General features: G+C 49.8%; 1 protein-coding gene across 7 annotated transcripts; it reads left to right on the plus strand.

The window, feature by feature from the left end:
* The first annotated feature begins 75 nt into the window (after window positions 1-75).
* On the plus strand, window positions 76-15527 carry DCAF11 (DDB1 and CUL4 associated factor 11). Of its 7 annotated transcripts, none has more exons than XM_053362813.1 (15): window positions 76-307; window positions 1191-1416; window positions 4374-4501; window positions 4632-4753; window positions 4968-5032; window positions 5127-5227; window positions 6452-6598; window positions 6711-6765; window positions 6847-6915; window positions 7987-8044; window positions 9892-10077; window positions 11262-11415; window positions 11521-11673; window positions 12737-12843; window positions 15069-15527. In XM_053362813.1, exons 2-15 carry the CDS (start codon window positions 1400-1402, stop codon window positions 15183-15185), a joined length of 1479 nt encoding a protein of 492 aa, XP_053218788.1. In that variant the 5' UTR covers window positions 76-307; window positions 1191-1399; the 3' UTR covers window positions 15186-15527. The 7 variants fall into 7 exon arrangements, with proteins under 7 accessions (XP_053218788.1, XP_053218784.1, XP_053218783.1 ...); XM_053362809.1 differs by having other exon boundaries at window positions 77-336; window positions 1206-1439; XM_053362808.1 differs by having other exon boundaries at window positions 77-307; window positions 1206-1439.
* The last annotated feature ends 94 nt before the right edge of the window (window positions 15528-15621 follow it).

Genomic DNA, 15621 nt, shown 5'->3' on the forward strand with positions numbered 1-15621 from the left:
GCTGCCCGCCTTTCTTACGAGTCATCCGCTTGCTCTGTCCAATCGGCGGCTCATTCACCTTATTGCCTAGTTTATCGCTTAACGGTTCTTTCCCTGCCCCTCGTCTTAAGCGAGGAAGGAGCCTCAGCAGCCAATCAAGGAAGAGCAAGTCTTTTTAAAGCCCCGCACTCTAACCCACGTGGGGTGGTGAACGGTGGCCAATCAATTCTCAGCCGGCGCGGCCCGCCCTATCTCACTTCTCCACTCCGGTTAGAGGCGGCTGTCGCCTTAAGATGTAAACAAGGCCTCGCGCAGCGGCCGTTAGAGGGTGAGGAGGGCCTCGCGCTCCCGGAAAAGGTGGGGGGGCAGGCTTTTGATTGGACAAGGTGGGCGCGCGACGGTCGCGCGGGGAGGGGGGGGAGCAGTTCGGTAAGAGCCAAGGTTAAATGCGAAAGGCGTCCTGATTGGTTGGGACGAGAGGGCAGTTGGGACAGAACGTTGCAGGGGGTGGCGGCGGCGGCGGCAACTGAGCAAGAGTGTCCCTGCTCTATGGCGTCTGTTGATTGGAGGAGCCGTGAGCAACGGCCGTGCCCATTGGTGGAGAGGACTCAGGTGTCTGAAAAAAGTACTTTAATGGGTTCAGCAGGTCTATGAGCCCTTTATTGGTTGCCTTGGGCTGTGGTATAGTCACGTAGAGGACGGGGTGGGTGGCTGGCTGACGTCTAGATAAGGGCACCTCGATATGGGAGCTGAGGAGCCCTTTCAGTATTGGAGGCTGTGATTGGTGAAGATGAAAAGGGGGTGAATTTTTGGGGGGGGGCGTATGGCTATGGGAAGCAATGGGCACACCATGGAAACAAATGAGGGGAATGTTTCGTTTCTGGATGGGGGTTAAAGTCTGCTATAGTGAGAAGCTGTGATACAATTTTAATTTTTTCTTTAGCAATACTTTTTTAATATTTAATGCTGTACTGTTTTTAACGTTTGATTGGGAGCCGCCCAGAGTGGCTGGGGAAACTCAGCCAGATGGGCGGGGTATAGATAATAAATTATTATTATTATTATTATTATTACTTCTGAGTGAGGATAGATTTGATTGGTAAGAGGCAGGGAATCCTTCATGCGAAGAAGAACCAACGCTGCTCTCTCTCCCGCTTCGCGCCCCCCCCCCCCCCGGTACTGCGTACAAAGTTCTGCAATTAGTGGCTCAGGATTTTCCTTTTCAGGAAGGACTTGCTCCCTCCGTTTGGTTCCTGAGCTCCAGGAAGTGAAGAACACACCGGACACAAACCGTGAAGAATGCCTTAAGACATGGGCTCCCGCAGTAGTAGCAACGCTGGCTCGGGGGGCCGGGATAACCAGGGGAGCTGGTCTCGAAGGGACTCGGGGATACTGCGCAGCGAGGAAGAGGACGACGAGGATGTGGATCTGGCCCAGGTATTGGCATATCTACTGCGCAGGTAACTCACACCCCCGCCCCACTTTTTAGTCAAATTAGGGATATGAGGGATGCCTCTGGCAGCGGATGCTGTTTCAGACTCGTGCAGAATCTCAAGGCAGGAAGAGGAAGGGAATTAGTTATGCCTTTTCTGTCTGGTCCATTAATCTGGACAAAGATAACTCAGTCCTCTCAGTAAGTGGAATCTGCTGGCGTGGAGACTCATGAGGCCCTACTGGAAAATCCAGTCTCAGCTGATTTCTCACAGAGCTAGGATTTTGAAGATATGTGTGTCGGGGAATGAATTCATGCATGGATTCAATGAGATGGGATGATGATTAAGGATCCAGAGAGCATAACTGAGTGTACAGACTTCCTTGACGCTTTGTTAAAAAACACAGAAGCCAAATAGTTTGGAAGTGTGGAAATAAGGGTCACAGTCCAGGTTTATGTTTTACAAATCAGCCGGGATGCGGTCTCAGTTGTAAGGGGGTCGTACCAGAATTTAGCTGTGTATTGCTGGATCTCATCATGTGCCATGGCTGCTTTTCTAACAGTAGAGGGGCTTTTGTATTTTCTTGTGCAGAAGTTGTTCAGGGCCATACTTCTTCGTATGCTCATGACGTTAAAATTCTCAGTTGTCTACCTATTGCGCAGGATGAGATATCCAAAGTTTTGACGCATAACATCATAGTTTTAGAAATTTATTCAAGAAAAGTGAAGATTTCCTCATCTGTGGCTTCTTTATCCCTGTTTCTGATGTCACCTTAGGTAGGCCACAAAACACTTTGGAATACTTTAAAAATATTTATAGCCAACTCTACACTAAATATTCTGGTTGGCTTTGGCCAGCTATGCATATACAAAAGAGATTCCTGATACTGTTTTGATAGCAAGTTTTTTGCGTGGTTAAGACAAAAAGAGATTGTGAAGTGCTCCAAAAGTACCCCTCTAAAATAGGTGAATGAATTGGCAGTAAAATTCACTGCACACAAGTATAAGTGATGCACGTTGGGGCAAAAAATCACATCTTCACATATACAGTTAGGAAGTTTGAGCTTCCGGTGACAGTGGGTCGTAGTGGATAGTTTGGTGAAAACGTTGGCCCAGAGTGTGACTGCTGTGAAAAAGGCGATTGCATGTTAGGGATTGTTTGGAAAGGAATTGAAAATAAGGCTGCCAATAACTGTAATGACCACTCTTAGAATTCTGTGTACAGTTCGCTCACCTCAGAAAGGATACTGTAGAGCTGGAAAAGCTTCAGAAAGGGGCAAGTAAAGTGATTCTGGAGTTGGAGCAATTCACCTGTGAGGAAAAGTTGCAACACTTGGGGTTTTTTTAGTTTAGAAGGAAGAAAAGCAAGTAACCAAGCTGGGGACATGGTAGATGCGTATACAATTATGTCTGGTGTGATGAATAATACTACAATCCAGAGGCATCCAATGAACTGAATGTCAGAAGATTCAGGGCAAACAACTTCTTCACGATTACCGTATTTTTCGCTCTATAGGACGCACTTTTTCCCCTCCAAAAATGAAGGGGAAATGTGTGTGCATCCTATGGGGCGAATGCAGGCTTTCGCTGAAGGCTGGAGAGCGAGAGGGGTCAGTGCGCACCGACCCCTCTCGCTCTCCAGGCTTCAGGAGAGCCCCAGCGCCAGCCCCACAAGGTCGGGGGACAGAGGGAGGCGGAACGCCGCCATCCCGCTGTCTCCCGAAGTGGTTTGGACGCTGACGGCGGGGAGACCCCGCCACCAGCCCCGCAAGCTCCGGGGACAGCTGGGAGGCGCAGCGCGTCTTCCCGCTGTCCCCGGACCTGATCTGAAGGCGGGCGGCGGGGAGAAGAGCGCTTCTCCCCGCTGCCTGCCCCGCAAGCTCCGGGGACAGCTGGGAGGCGCAGCGTGTCTTCCCGCTGTCCCCGGACCTGATCTGAAGGCGGGCGGCGGGGAGAAGAGCGCTTCTCCCCGCTGCCAGCCCCGCAAGCTCCGGGGACAGCTGGGAGGCGCAGCGCGTCTTCCCGCTGTCCCCGGACCTGGTCTGAAGGCAGGCGGTGGGGAGAAGAGCGCTTCTGCCCGCTGCCTGCCCCGCAAGCTCCGGGGACAGCTTGGAGGCGCAGCGCGTCTTCCCGCTGTCCCCGGACCTGGTCTGAAGGCTGGCTGCGGGGAGAAGAGCGCTTCTCCCCGCTGCCGGCCCCACAAGCGCCTGGGAGGGGGAAATAAATTTTTTTTTCTTTATTTCCCCCCCAAAAAACTTGGTGCGTCCTATGGGGCGAAAAATACGGTATGTAATTCTGTCCCACAAGAGGCAGTGCTGGTCACCAATTTGTGTGGCTTTAAATGAATTTGAGGCTGTTAATGGCCACTAGCCTAAAGCCTGTGTTGTAGTACTACTTTGGGAGGCCTTGTGCCTCTGAATACCAGTTGCTGGAAACCGCAGGAGGTGAGGATGCTGTTGGGCTCAAGTTCTGCTTGTGGGTTTCCCATTGGGGCATCTGGTTGGCCATTGTAAGAACAGGATGCTGGACTAGATGGGCCTTTGGTGTGATCCAACAGGGCACTTCTTATGTTCTCATGCCAGTCTTGTTTCCTGAACTTTTTAGCCTTTGGATTGTTTTTGGATCCTGTCATCTACTCAAGATTGACCCTATCGTTGGACAGTGATGTAGGAGCCTTAGTTAGCAGGATATTCTCTCCATAGTTTATGTTTAAAATTTGCATCTCTGTTCCCATCTCTCTTAGTTGGTGCACCCTAAGCTGATCCTGAGCTGGGTAGGCATCAGTTGAAATTATTCCTTGGCTGTTGTATTAAAACTTCAGAAGCTGCTCGCGGGCACCTTCAGAGAACAGGAAACAAATAAATTTGGGGACTGCCTCTCTCCATTCCCTCTCTGTGAGTTGTGATGTGGGGAGGGGCAAAACGGATTTGTAATTCCTAAAACTTCCAATTTTTCTCTCCAGAGGACAATTTCACTTGATGCAGGGCGGGGGAGCAGCCAGTGTCCGTCTGGTCCAGACACTCTCGGACTCGGACGACGACAATGACAGTGCCTGGGAAGGGCGACTTGGAAATCACTACAAACCTCCAGGTACTGGCCGGTAACTTGTTTTAACGTAAGAGAGCCTGAGGAAAATGTGAGGGTGCCATCTGAGTTTATCGGGCAATTGGGGGTCTCGTTCTCAACCTGTCCGATCTTCCTCTCTTTCTTTTACTTGCAGTGGATTTGACGCCAGACACTCACGACCTGGAGTGCAACGAGATCAAAACACACATCCAGTTGGCAACAGGCAGGCTGGGCTCGGGACAGACTGAGCATAGCATCCCTCGACTGCTTTGCAAGGTGCCTGTTCGCTTCTTGGGGGTGCCAATATTAGGCTAGGAAAACAAGAGGTTCTCGTAGCTTAAAGACGCAGAGATCCACTTGAGGGTGGGGCTGTCTGGAGAGCAGATCTTTCAGTGTATGAAAACTGCAGGCAGAGCCTTGTTGAATTATTTACTCCTTTTCTTTTCCTTCCTTCCTTCCTTCCTTCCTTCCTTCCTTCCTTCCACCGCAGAGGGAGCGTGGCCTCTGCCACAACAGCAGCTTTTCTCGTGGGGAATGCTCCCGAGTGGCGTCACAGTGAGTATTTGGAAGAGAAGGCCTGGGGAGGTGGGTGAGAGGATGATTTTAGGGGAAGAACCCTTTAATAACTCAGACTTTCCTCTTCTTCCAGCTTTCTCCCCAACCACTTGTCCTTCACCGATTCCTACTCCCAGAAGGCGTTCTGTGGGATTTATTCCCGCGATGGAAAGCTTTTTATGTCTGCTTGTCAAGGTACTTCGTAACACATCATAGTATTTGGCTTTTTTGTTGTATCGACGCATACCGTATTATTGTCATATACAGGATAATAAGAAGGCAAAATAACATAAATGTAAGACATATGTAAATTTATATTAGTGTAGCAGTTGGTTTTTAAACAACCAGATCAGCTTCCGTCCTTGGCACTGAGGGCATCCTGGAATTCTCTTGTCTTGAAATTTCCTGTAGCGCAAGTGTTTGATGATTTCTTTGCATTTTGGGAAACAGACAAGTGGCATTGTGGGTGGGCCCTGCTGCAAAACCTCTTAGTCCTTCGTAAGATCCTGTGGAGCTTCTAATCCCCAGATCCCCAAGCGTAGCGTGATTTATTTATTCATGCAAAAACACCATTGCTGCTTAGTTAGTATTGCTGTTCCAAGGAAGAAGAAAAGAAATCTTCTTATCCCATTGGAAAGGACAGTGTCGAATGTCCTAGTAGTTGGGTCCTTCAGATGGGTTATCTGGATGATTTGCATTTTTACAGGGGTGCCCCCCCCATCTCTTAAAAGGTAAAGGTAAAGGTACCCCTGCCCGTACGGGCCAGTCGTGTCCGACTCTAGGGTTGTGCGCCAATCTCACTTAAGAGGCCGGGGGCCAGCGCTGTCTGGAGACACTTCCGGGTCACGTGGCCAGCGTGACGAAGCTGCAGCTGGCAAGCCAGCACCAGCGCAGCACATGGAAACACCGTTTACCTTCCCGCTATAAAGCGGTACCTATTTATCTACTTGCACTTAAGAGTGCTTTCGAACTGCTAGGTGGGCAGGAGCTGGGACCGAAAGACGGGAGCTCACCCCGCCGCGGGGATTCGAACCGCCGACCATACGATCGGCAAGCCCTACCAGATTCCTGTTGCCAAGATCAAAGGCTTAAAAGGCTGCGTTCTGTTTTCCAACAGCAGCTGTAGCTCAACAAAGAAAGTCTTGCAAGGCACAACTGGGGAAAGTGTGTCCCTTCCGCCACTTTAGGTTGGGCTACAACTCCCATCATCCCTGACCAGACACCATGCTGGCGGCTGCTGGGAGGCGAAGTCCTGGGGGGTTCCACAGGTTTCCCATCCCTGATGCAAGCTTAACACCTTGGTGATTTTGCCTCTGTGTTAAAGGTCCTAGTAGATGAGGACACATTGATACATGGCACAATTAGCACGCTTGCCTCTTTCTCTGTTCCTTTTCCCATGCTTCCACCCCCCCCCTTCAGATCAGACAATCCGCTTATATGACTGCACTTACGGAGGCTTCCGGAAGTTCCGGAGCATCAAAGCCCGGGACGTAGGCTGGAGTGTCCTGGATGTTGCCTTCACTCCCGACGGAGCCCATTTCCTCTACTCCAGCTGGTCAGATTACAGTGAGTGGGGTTGGCTTCTGGGAAGGGTGGGGGGGTGTCACATGACAGTCCTTGACCCCGCAGGAACTGTTAACTCTGATGCCCTTGACCTTCCCTCCCCCTCTCCTTACAGTTCACATCTGCAACATCTATGGCGAATGTGATACCCACACAGCACTGGATCTGAGGTAAGGAGGGCACCCAGCAGCCACCCTATTTGACTAAACAGACTCCCGGAGTGATTTCTAACACTCTCCTCCTCTCCACAGGCCTGACGAGCGTCGCTTTGCCGTCTTTTCCCTCGCAGTCTCCTCCGATGGAAGGGAGGTGCTTGGCGGGTACGTTAGCCTTTTGCCCAGTCCCTTTACCCACAATGCATAGCACTGGTTAACATTTTATCCAGGGGTGTGGAACCTTTCTTTTTAAGAGCAAACAAACCTGCAGGGGGCCACATTCCTTTCTGGACAACCTTCCAAGGGCCACTTGCCACCTGCAGATGGGGCTAGAGGCAAACAGCAACGAAGCGGCAACTGTTACCTTTGTACAGCAGGCTACTTAAACTCCAACATCCCACATTCAAGAAGACATTCCAGTCAGGAGCAAAGCACTTTGGTGGTGGTGGGGAATTAGGGCCATGAGGGGTGGCTTTCTGAGGGCCAGATAGAGAGTCCAGGGGCCACATTTGGCCGTTGTGCCTGAAGTTCCCTACCCGTGACATTGTCTAAGGCGACACCTGGACTTTGCCTAGGCAGACAAGATTTGGGTTCTTCTAAAACGCAGATCTTCTGCCCTCTCTCCCATCCCTTATTTATTTATTTCTGCTATTTACGTACCATTTAATTGGCAAAGTTTCTAAGCGGTGTACAGAAAAAAATATTAAAACGCATATAGTGGGTAAAATCAATTAAAAGTAAATGTAAAAAAAACCCCGAGGAAACTTCTTGAAAATTCCTTCCGGTATAGAAACATCTCTGTCATGTGCCTGAAGCTTAGCAGGGTGGGGAGGGCTGTCTGATACTGGTCTTTTTGGCCAAGAGGATTCTGGGCTTGCTGTGCCATGTGGCCTCTGTGGAGCGAAAGGCAAGGCGGTGAAGCCCCTCCCATCAGCCTGGCTGGGGCCAGCTGCCCCCCCCTTCCCTGTCAGTGCCAAAGGAAGCAACACGGACCCAAGTTGTGCAATGTTTCATTTTGTAAGCTGCCTTGGGGGCTTTTTAAAAGGTGAAAGTCAGGGTAGAAATACTCCAATTCAAGGGTGAAGTGTTGGAAATGCTTTCAGAGACATGCCTTTCTCCTGTCAAGGTGCTGCCTTAGGGTCCATTGACCGGTGTGGCTTCAGTGTCCACCCCCACCCCTCCTTCCTTGTGTTTATGTCTGTTCTTCCACCCACTCAGTTTTGGTTTTAAACCTAGGGCCAACTATGGCTGTGTCTACGTGTACGACATGGAGCAGAATAAGCGGACGCTCAAGGTACTTACGTTTTGGACCCTGCCACTCCTCTGCCGGGCCCCTCTGTTCCGTGCCTCTGGCCTCACCCACTTCCTGTTCCTCTCTCCCTGGGTTTTAGAAAGTGTGGCTGTTATATTTGTGTGTGTCTGTGCGCGTGCGCGCGCACACACACACACACACACAGTGCCTTGTTTCCTTTCTGATTTCTCTCTGCAAATGGAAGAAAAGCCAAAGACGGTGAAATTAGAAGCAATTTCATAGTCATAATCATAGCAATAATTGCCCAATGACTTGAATGAACTTAAACGATAAGGATGAATACCAAGTCTATATTTATCCTTGAGCAAACCTAACAATATCTCCTCTCTGTGAATATGTGTTGTCCCTTTGCATTTCCACTCTAGTCCTTAGCCTAATGTTTCAGCCACTAATTCATTGCAGCTCCTTTCGTTGCTAGCAATAATCGTTTAGCTAGTGTTGGAAGGTTCTGGGCCATTTTGTAGCACATGGGACAGTGGCGGTTCCATCCACGGTATCCCGATGCAGATAAAAGATTGAGGGGAGCAGTAAAGCAAAGCATCAGTCTGGCTGTCTGGAATTTTTCCGCCCCAAAGCCATAGGGATCCCTGGGATGTTGTAGATCAGCCCTTCCAAGCTGGGACTCTCCAGATGTTCTGGACTACAACTTCCACCAGTCCCCTTCCCCAGCAGTGTGGTTGTAGTTCAAAATATCTGGCGGACCCCAGCTTGGGGAAGACTGTTCTAGATGTCTTTCCTTGAGCGTCCCACTGCCCATTCTGCCTCATCCCCTTCCCCATTTCTCTGTAGCGTGCTGTGCTTCTCCAAGGTGGGCTGTGCTTGTGTGTGTCAGCGTGTGGTTCTGCTGCATCGCCATTGAGAATGGTTGCCTTGGTCAATCACATTCCGTGGATGCAGAAATGCACTAAATCAGGGGTGACCAACTCCCAAGAGACTGCAATCTACTCACAAGACTAGCAGTGATCTACCCCCTTTTGTGGAGTTCAGGTCAAAGTTGTTGAGCAATTTTTAGGAAGAAGGAAGGCCTGGTTTTAGGGGTTTGAAGTTGTTGAGTTTCTTTGGCGGGAGCCAGTGATCTACCACAGACATCCTGTGATCTACCGGTAGATCATCTACCTGTTGAACGTGCCTGCACTAAATGACTTGGCTTCAGCTGAGCCTGGCGACAGCCAGCCCCCTAACAAAGGGGCTTGGTTCTTTGGGCAAGTTGCCATTTACCAGGCCAGACTGGTTGTCCATCTAGGTCAGCGTTTCCCACTTGGGCTGGCAGAAAGAGGGTCTTTCCTGTCGCTCCATCAACTGCTCCTTGTTTAAACCAGAGGTGCCAGGGTTTAAATTTGGGAAGCAGGTGCCCAGGCACCAAGCTCCCCTTGAGCCCAGGAGCTTTCGATCCCAGCTCTCCAGCTCTTGTCTCTCGCGGTACATTAAAATACCATGTCGGTGCCCCCACTGCATCCTAGTGCACACTGGGGCCTGGCATGACTCATCTCGCTTTATTGGCCGAGGGAGCCGGCGTACAGCTTCTGGGTCATGACTAAGCCGCTTCTGGCGAACCAGAGCAGCGCACAGAAATGCTGTTTACCTTCCCGCCGGAGTGGTACCTATTTGTCTACTTGCATTTTGATGTGCTTTCAAACTGCTAGGTTGGCAGGAGCAGGGACCGAGCAACGGGCGCTCACCCCGTTGCAGGGTTTCGAAACGCCGACCTTCTGATCGGCAAGTCCTGGGCTCTGTGATTTAACCCACAGCGCTACCCGCACCCCACTCCTAGCTCTCCCATGGAAAACCCTGCTCCTCCCTCTTGCGCTGAGTCCTCTGCCTTCCTCCAGATCGAGTCCCACGAAGACGACGTGAATGCCGTGGCCTTTGCCGACACCAGTTCCCACATCTTGTTCTCCGGGGGGGACGATGCCATCTGCAAAGTGTGGGACCGGCGCACCATGAGAGAGGATGACCCCCGGCCTGTGGGCATCCTGGCTGGTCATCAAGATGGCATCACCTTCATAGACAGCAAAGTAAGGCATCCCTTTCTCTCTCTATCATCGCAGAGGGCAGGAGGTGGAGTCTGATGGGATTGGGAAGCTTAATTAGGCAAACAATCTTGAAACTTCTCCCCTCCCCCCCAAAAATTTCTTCGGGATCTCATTCGCAACATGTTCTGCATGATCTGCTTGTTTTTATTAATTCTATTTATTAGATTTATTTACCACCCTTCATCAAGATAAAAATACAAGATAAAAAAACAAATAGTTAAAACAAAAATAACAAGAAAATAGCCCCTACTCCCACAAACTCATTTAAAAGGCTGTAGAATGTTAATCAGCCCAAGGCCGGGTGATGGTGGTTGTTGTTGTGGTTCTTGTTGTTGTTAGAATTTATTTACCTCCCTATACCTGGAGATCTCAGGGTGGTTCACAGAATAAAGTCAAGATATAAAACCACAAAATGCATATTAAAAATAAAAACAACAACCCAATAGCCCTCCCCCCAAAAAAACACATTTTAAAAGGGCATTGGATATAAATCGGATCATCCAAAGGCCTGGTCAAAAAGGAACGTTTTTGCCTGGTGCCTAATAGTGTATAATGAAGGCACCAGGCGAACTTCCCTGGGGAAGAGGAACATTTTTGCCTGGCGCCTAAAGGTGCATAATGAAGGCGCCAGGTGAACTTGGGGAGAGCATTCCACAGATGGGGAGCCACTGCAGAGAAGGCCCCGTTCTCATGTTGCCACCCTCTGGACCTGTTGAGGAGGAGGCACACAAAGAAGGGCCTCAGAAGTTGATCTCAGGGTCTGGGTAGGTTCATATGGAAAGAGGCGGTCCTTGAGGTATTGTGGTCCTGAGCCGTTTAAGCCTTTAGAGGTCAAAACCAGCACTTTGAATTGGACCCAGAAGCTAATTGGTGTTGATACTGTCTAAAAGAAAGATCTGCCTGGTTCACCTCCACCTAAGCCCACAGCAGTCCAAGTGAAAACACAGTAGCTGATGAGCTCCTATATATTTGGCCATGCATTCCTTTAATGTCATTTATACAGGATTCCCATGTTGGGGAGAGGCTGAGAGAGCTAAATTAAGTTTCCTTTAGAGAGTGAGTCTTCTGCTGTGGGACGTCTGTACTACGGATGGGAAATGTCCTTGGAGACTATAGAGTGTGGAATATTCCTTTAAACCATTGTTCCCCACTCCTCCTCCTCCCAGGGGGACGCCCGATACCTCATCTCAAACTCCAAGGACCAGACGATAAAGCTCTGGGACATGCGGAAGTTCTCAGGCCGCGAAGGGCTGGAAGCCTCCCGCCAAGCCGTCACTCAGCAGAACTGGGATTATCGCTGGCAGCAGGTACCCAAAAAAGGTGAGTCTTAGAGGATGGGGAAGGAGGGGGGACCTAAAGCGCTGGGGAAGCAGGTCTTACTCTCCTCTAACCCTTCCTCTCTCCTCTCCTTCCTCCCTCTCCCAGCGCGGCGGAAGTCAAAGCTTCCAGGTGACACCTCCCTCATGACGTACCGCGGCCACGGAGTGCTCCACACGCTGATCCGCTGCCGTTTCTCACCGCTTCATAGCACCGGACAACAGTACATCTACAGCGGCTGCTCCACGGGGAAGGTGGTGGGTGAGTGGACTCGGGATGCGGGTGGCAGGGATCGGCCAGGGCAGTGCCACGCCGCCCGGAAGTGGAAGGGCAGTGCCATGCTGGGCAGCAGCCAGAGGGGTTAAGCTTTGCCTTTTTGCGTTTTGCTTGGGTGCAGGATTCGATCTCTTGCTGGCGGGTGGGGGAGAAATCTCTTAAGATGCACGTCCACACGCACGTGAATGTTGCTTGAAAGTCCCTTCCCTTTTGGTGTGCAGGACTCAAGGGAGAGGATGAAAGCAAAGAGGGGTCAGGCTGTGTGAATATGCTTGGACAGTGAGTTGGATAATAAACCCAGGGGGAAGGAAAACGCGGCAGAACTAAATGGTTGGCGCATGAGGAAGCTGCCCAGAGTGGCTGGGGCAACCCAGTCTGATGGGTCGGGTATAAATAAATTGTTGTTGTTAAGAAGCTGCTGTTGCAGCAGCCTTTGGTCCATGAGCCACATTTGCCCTGGCCAGGGTTAGTTTGACCTGCGAAACCATTTCTCCCCCAGCCACGACCACCCAATCCACACTTGGCTTCATACAGTGCTAGCTGTGGGGCAGGTAAAACTGCAAATGCAAAGGAATAGTTGGCAGATTTGACGGGGGTTTCAATCTGATCTGTGCAGAGGGGAAAGAAATTCCTTTGCAGACCATCATCAGTCTGGTCTGCAAAGGGAAACCCTTCACTTGTTCTCATGGAGATGTCTAGTTCCCCACCACCTGTTTCCTAGAAGGATCTTGGGAGCCTCCCATTGTTCCGACTATATGCTGTGCCCCTTAAATTTTCACTCAGTCTCACCCCAGTGTGTGAACTTGAAGACTTGCAAGCTCCTTGGGGCAGGGACCTAAATGGCACTATAAAAATAATCAATAATACAAAGTGTGGGCAGGTCCAATGCTGAAATCTAAGGAATAAATGGTGGTATCTGGAGCATCAATTCTGGCTGCAAGAGAGGATAGATGGCCCTTTTGATACTTCCCCACTGCTATGGCAGGAGTGAGTGTGGTGGGGCCGGTGTGTTGCCAACGCTACCTTGTGCTCCTTTCCCTTCCTCCAGTATACGACCTCCTGAGTGGCCTGATCGTGACAAAACTGACCAATCACAAGGCTTGTGTCCGTGATGTCTGCTGGCACCCCCACGAGGAGAAGATTGTCAGCAGCTCGGCAAGTACTGGGAGCGAGGGAGTGGTGGGGCGAGGTGCTTGTGTGGTTAAGATGAATTGCTGGCGCCTCTTTCATCTCGCCCAGGAACTTGTGTGTCTTCCCTGCCAATAAGGTTGTGATGGCAAGGATGAAATTCTCCTCCTTATCTGCCCTTTTCTGTGGTTGTTGCTGCTCATATTTTCCTTCTCAACAAACCCATCTGGGAGCGCCGCTTGGCTACAGAGGGGCCCCCTCCCTTGCAGTTTGAGGCGTGGTGGGCGATCCCAAAGGAGAAGGGGGTCTTCTGACTGGGGTGCCCAGACTGAAGAACAACACACCCAGAAAGTGCACTTGATCAATTTCAGTGGCTGGCGAAGACTCGCTTTATTCTAGCAAGCATTAATCAGCCTCTGGTGTGTTAACCGTGGCTTTTTGCCATCCTGGTATTGGGTTATATTTATGATTTTGCATTTTATGAATTGTAGTTGTGAGCCACCTTCAGAACCCTTAGAAGAGAGATGTTGAAATAAGTACAGTGGTACCTCGGGTTACAGACGCTTCAGGTTACAGACTCCGCTAACCCAGAAATAGTACCTCGGGTTAAGAACTTTGCTTCTGGATGAGAACAGAAATCGTGCTCCGGTGGCAGCGGGAGGCCCCATTAGCTAAAGTGGTGCTTCAGGTTAAGAACAGTTTCGGGTTAAGAATGCACCTCCGGAACGAATTAAGTACTTAACCCGAGGTACCACTGTAATGGCAAAGTGTAGCATTTACAGTCTGCTGGGTCGTTGGCAAACACGTTGGCTTTCACATGTGGGAGGAGCTGCCATCTTCCCTGCCCTCCCCACCCCCACCCAGAATTTAATGACATGGTGCGAAATTTGTTTGCCGCCCATTGTTTTTGAAACTGGTTTGGGACCCAAAATAACAGCATTCCCTTTGAAAAATAAATAAGTAACTAAACCCAGGAAACAAAACAAAAGCCAATAGCCAGAGCAAAATGTTAACCAGTCTTCCCCAACTTGCTGCCTTCCAAAGGTTTTGCACTGTGACTCCTATCAGCGCCAGCCAGCCAGCCTGGCTGCAAGACGTTTGGGATGGAGAGAGCTGTAACCCCAAACATCTGGAAGGTACCAGAAGGGGAAGGCCTCTCTTACTGCCAGCCCATGCCGCCGTAATCTCAACTGGGGAATAAGCAGCAACCTCTGCGGAGATTGCCCAGGTGTATTTTACGTTGGCAGTGCAGCCAACATTGGCACAGCGATCTAGTGCAAATACAGTATAGCGAGATAAGAGAGCACTTAAAGCAGGGTCTGTTCAGCTGAACTTGGATTGCAAGGTGGGTTCCTGTTTGGGGGCAAGAGCCCTTACGAAGTATCTGGGCTGCAAGACCGAGAGTTTTGCAGATGAAATTCAGCCCCTCAATTTGGGCTGGGAGAAAGATGTTCAGTAGAGGAACTGGTTGGTTGTACAGTGGTACCTCGGGTTACATACGCTTCAGGTTACATACGCTTCAGGTTACAGACTCTGCTAACCCAGAAATAGTGCTTCAGGTTAAGAACTTTGCTTCAGGATGAGAACAGAAATTGCGCTCCGGCGGCGCGGCAGCAGCAGGAGGTCCCATTAGCTAAAGCGGTGCTTCAGGTTAAGAACAGTTTCAGGTTGATGTTGGATTGAAATTGAGCGGTTTCTAGCTGTAATGATATAAAGGAACATGGATGAAAAAAAAAGGGTTTGGATAGAAAATAAGGTGATATTATAAGCTGTAATGCTTTAAGTTAAGGATTTGCTGAACAAATAACCTGAAATGGAATACAAGAAGGGGAGGTATGAGGAGGTCAGAGAAATTTGTTATTGAAAAGTATACTTTATGAACTATATGTTGTTTTTTTAATCTTTTTGTTTGTATAAAAAATTGAAAACTTTAATAAATATCTTTTTTTAAAAAAAAAAGAGAGAGAAAAGAACACGTCAGGAAAAAAAAAGAAAAAAAGAACAGTTTCAGGTTAAGTACGGACCTCCGGAACGAATTAAGTACTTAGCCTGAGGTACCACTGTACACCTGTCAGTGGCTTTGAGCTTTCTGTCAGGATACGTGGGACTTGCTTAGCAAGTTCCTTTATTTATTTGTTTGTTTGTTTGTTTATGCATGCATGCATGCGTGCCTAGTGAATTCACAAGCATTTGGTACACTCAAGCATGCTTTAGAAGCGATGACTATAACCGTCTTTCTCTTTGATCGGCAGTGGGACGGGAACATCCGGCTTTGGGAGTACCACCAGACGGAATACGACGAAGATCCTCGGAGGCCCCCTACCGCCCGAGAGCTGCGCCCCAGACCCTCCGGAGCTTCTGATCAGTAGCCTTTTCTATCTCTGCTCGCCACCATTCTCCAGTTTTGGACTCGCCACACGGTCGAGGGAGTGGGGGGGGGAGCAAACCAGACCTCGCGCTGCCCGTGGCCTTGGGACATTTGGGTGGGAGGGAGGGCAAACTTCGTTGCGGGTGTTCTGCTGAGTGAAATGTAAACGGGTCTCGGGGAGATGGGCAGCGTCTCGAACACGGCTCTTGGGAAGAGCCAGAATCGGATGACCGGCTGCAAAGGGGGGAAATTTAGGTAAGGAATTGTTAATCTGAACAACAGGCTAGTTTAGTTTATAGCGTCGCTTTAGGGTTCCGTGGGATTGAAATTTACAGTCCCACCCTCTTCCTGGTCTGTCATTTTTAATTTGAATTATTGGAAGGCAAAATCATGGATCGTATCCTAACAATTCTGGGATTTAGTTGGCTCTGGGGAAC

Source organism: Podarcis raffonei, chromosome 13 (assembly GCF_027172205.1).
Source record: "Podarcis raffonei isolate rPodRaf1 chromosome 13, rPodRaf1.pri, whole genome shotgun sequence".
Taxonomy (NCBI): Eukaryota; Metazoa; Chordata; class Lepidosauria; order Squamata; family Lacertidae; genus Podarcis; species Podarcis raffonei.

Bases quoted from the DNA above. Each gene is read 5' to 3' on its own strand.
- DCAF11 (XM_053362807.1), top strand. From the start codon at position 529: ATGGCGTCTGTTGATTGGAGGAGCCGTGAGCAACGGCCGTGCCCATTG. The intron at 6,916-7,986 runs GTACGTTAGCCT...TTTTAAACCTAG, and splicing joins GGAAGGGAGGTGCTTGGCGG to GGCCAACTATGGCTGTGTCT. The intron at 12,844-15,068 runs GCAAGTACTGGG...TTTGATCGGCAG, and splicing joins AGAAGATTGTCAGCAGCTCG to TGGGACGGGAACATCCGGCT.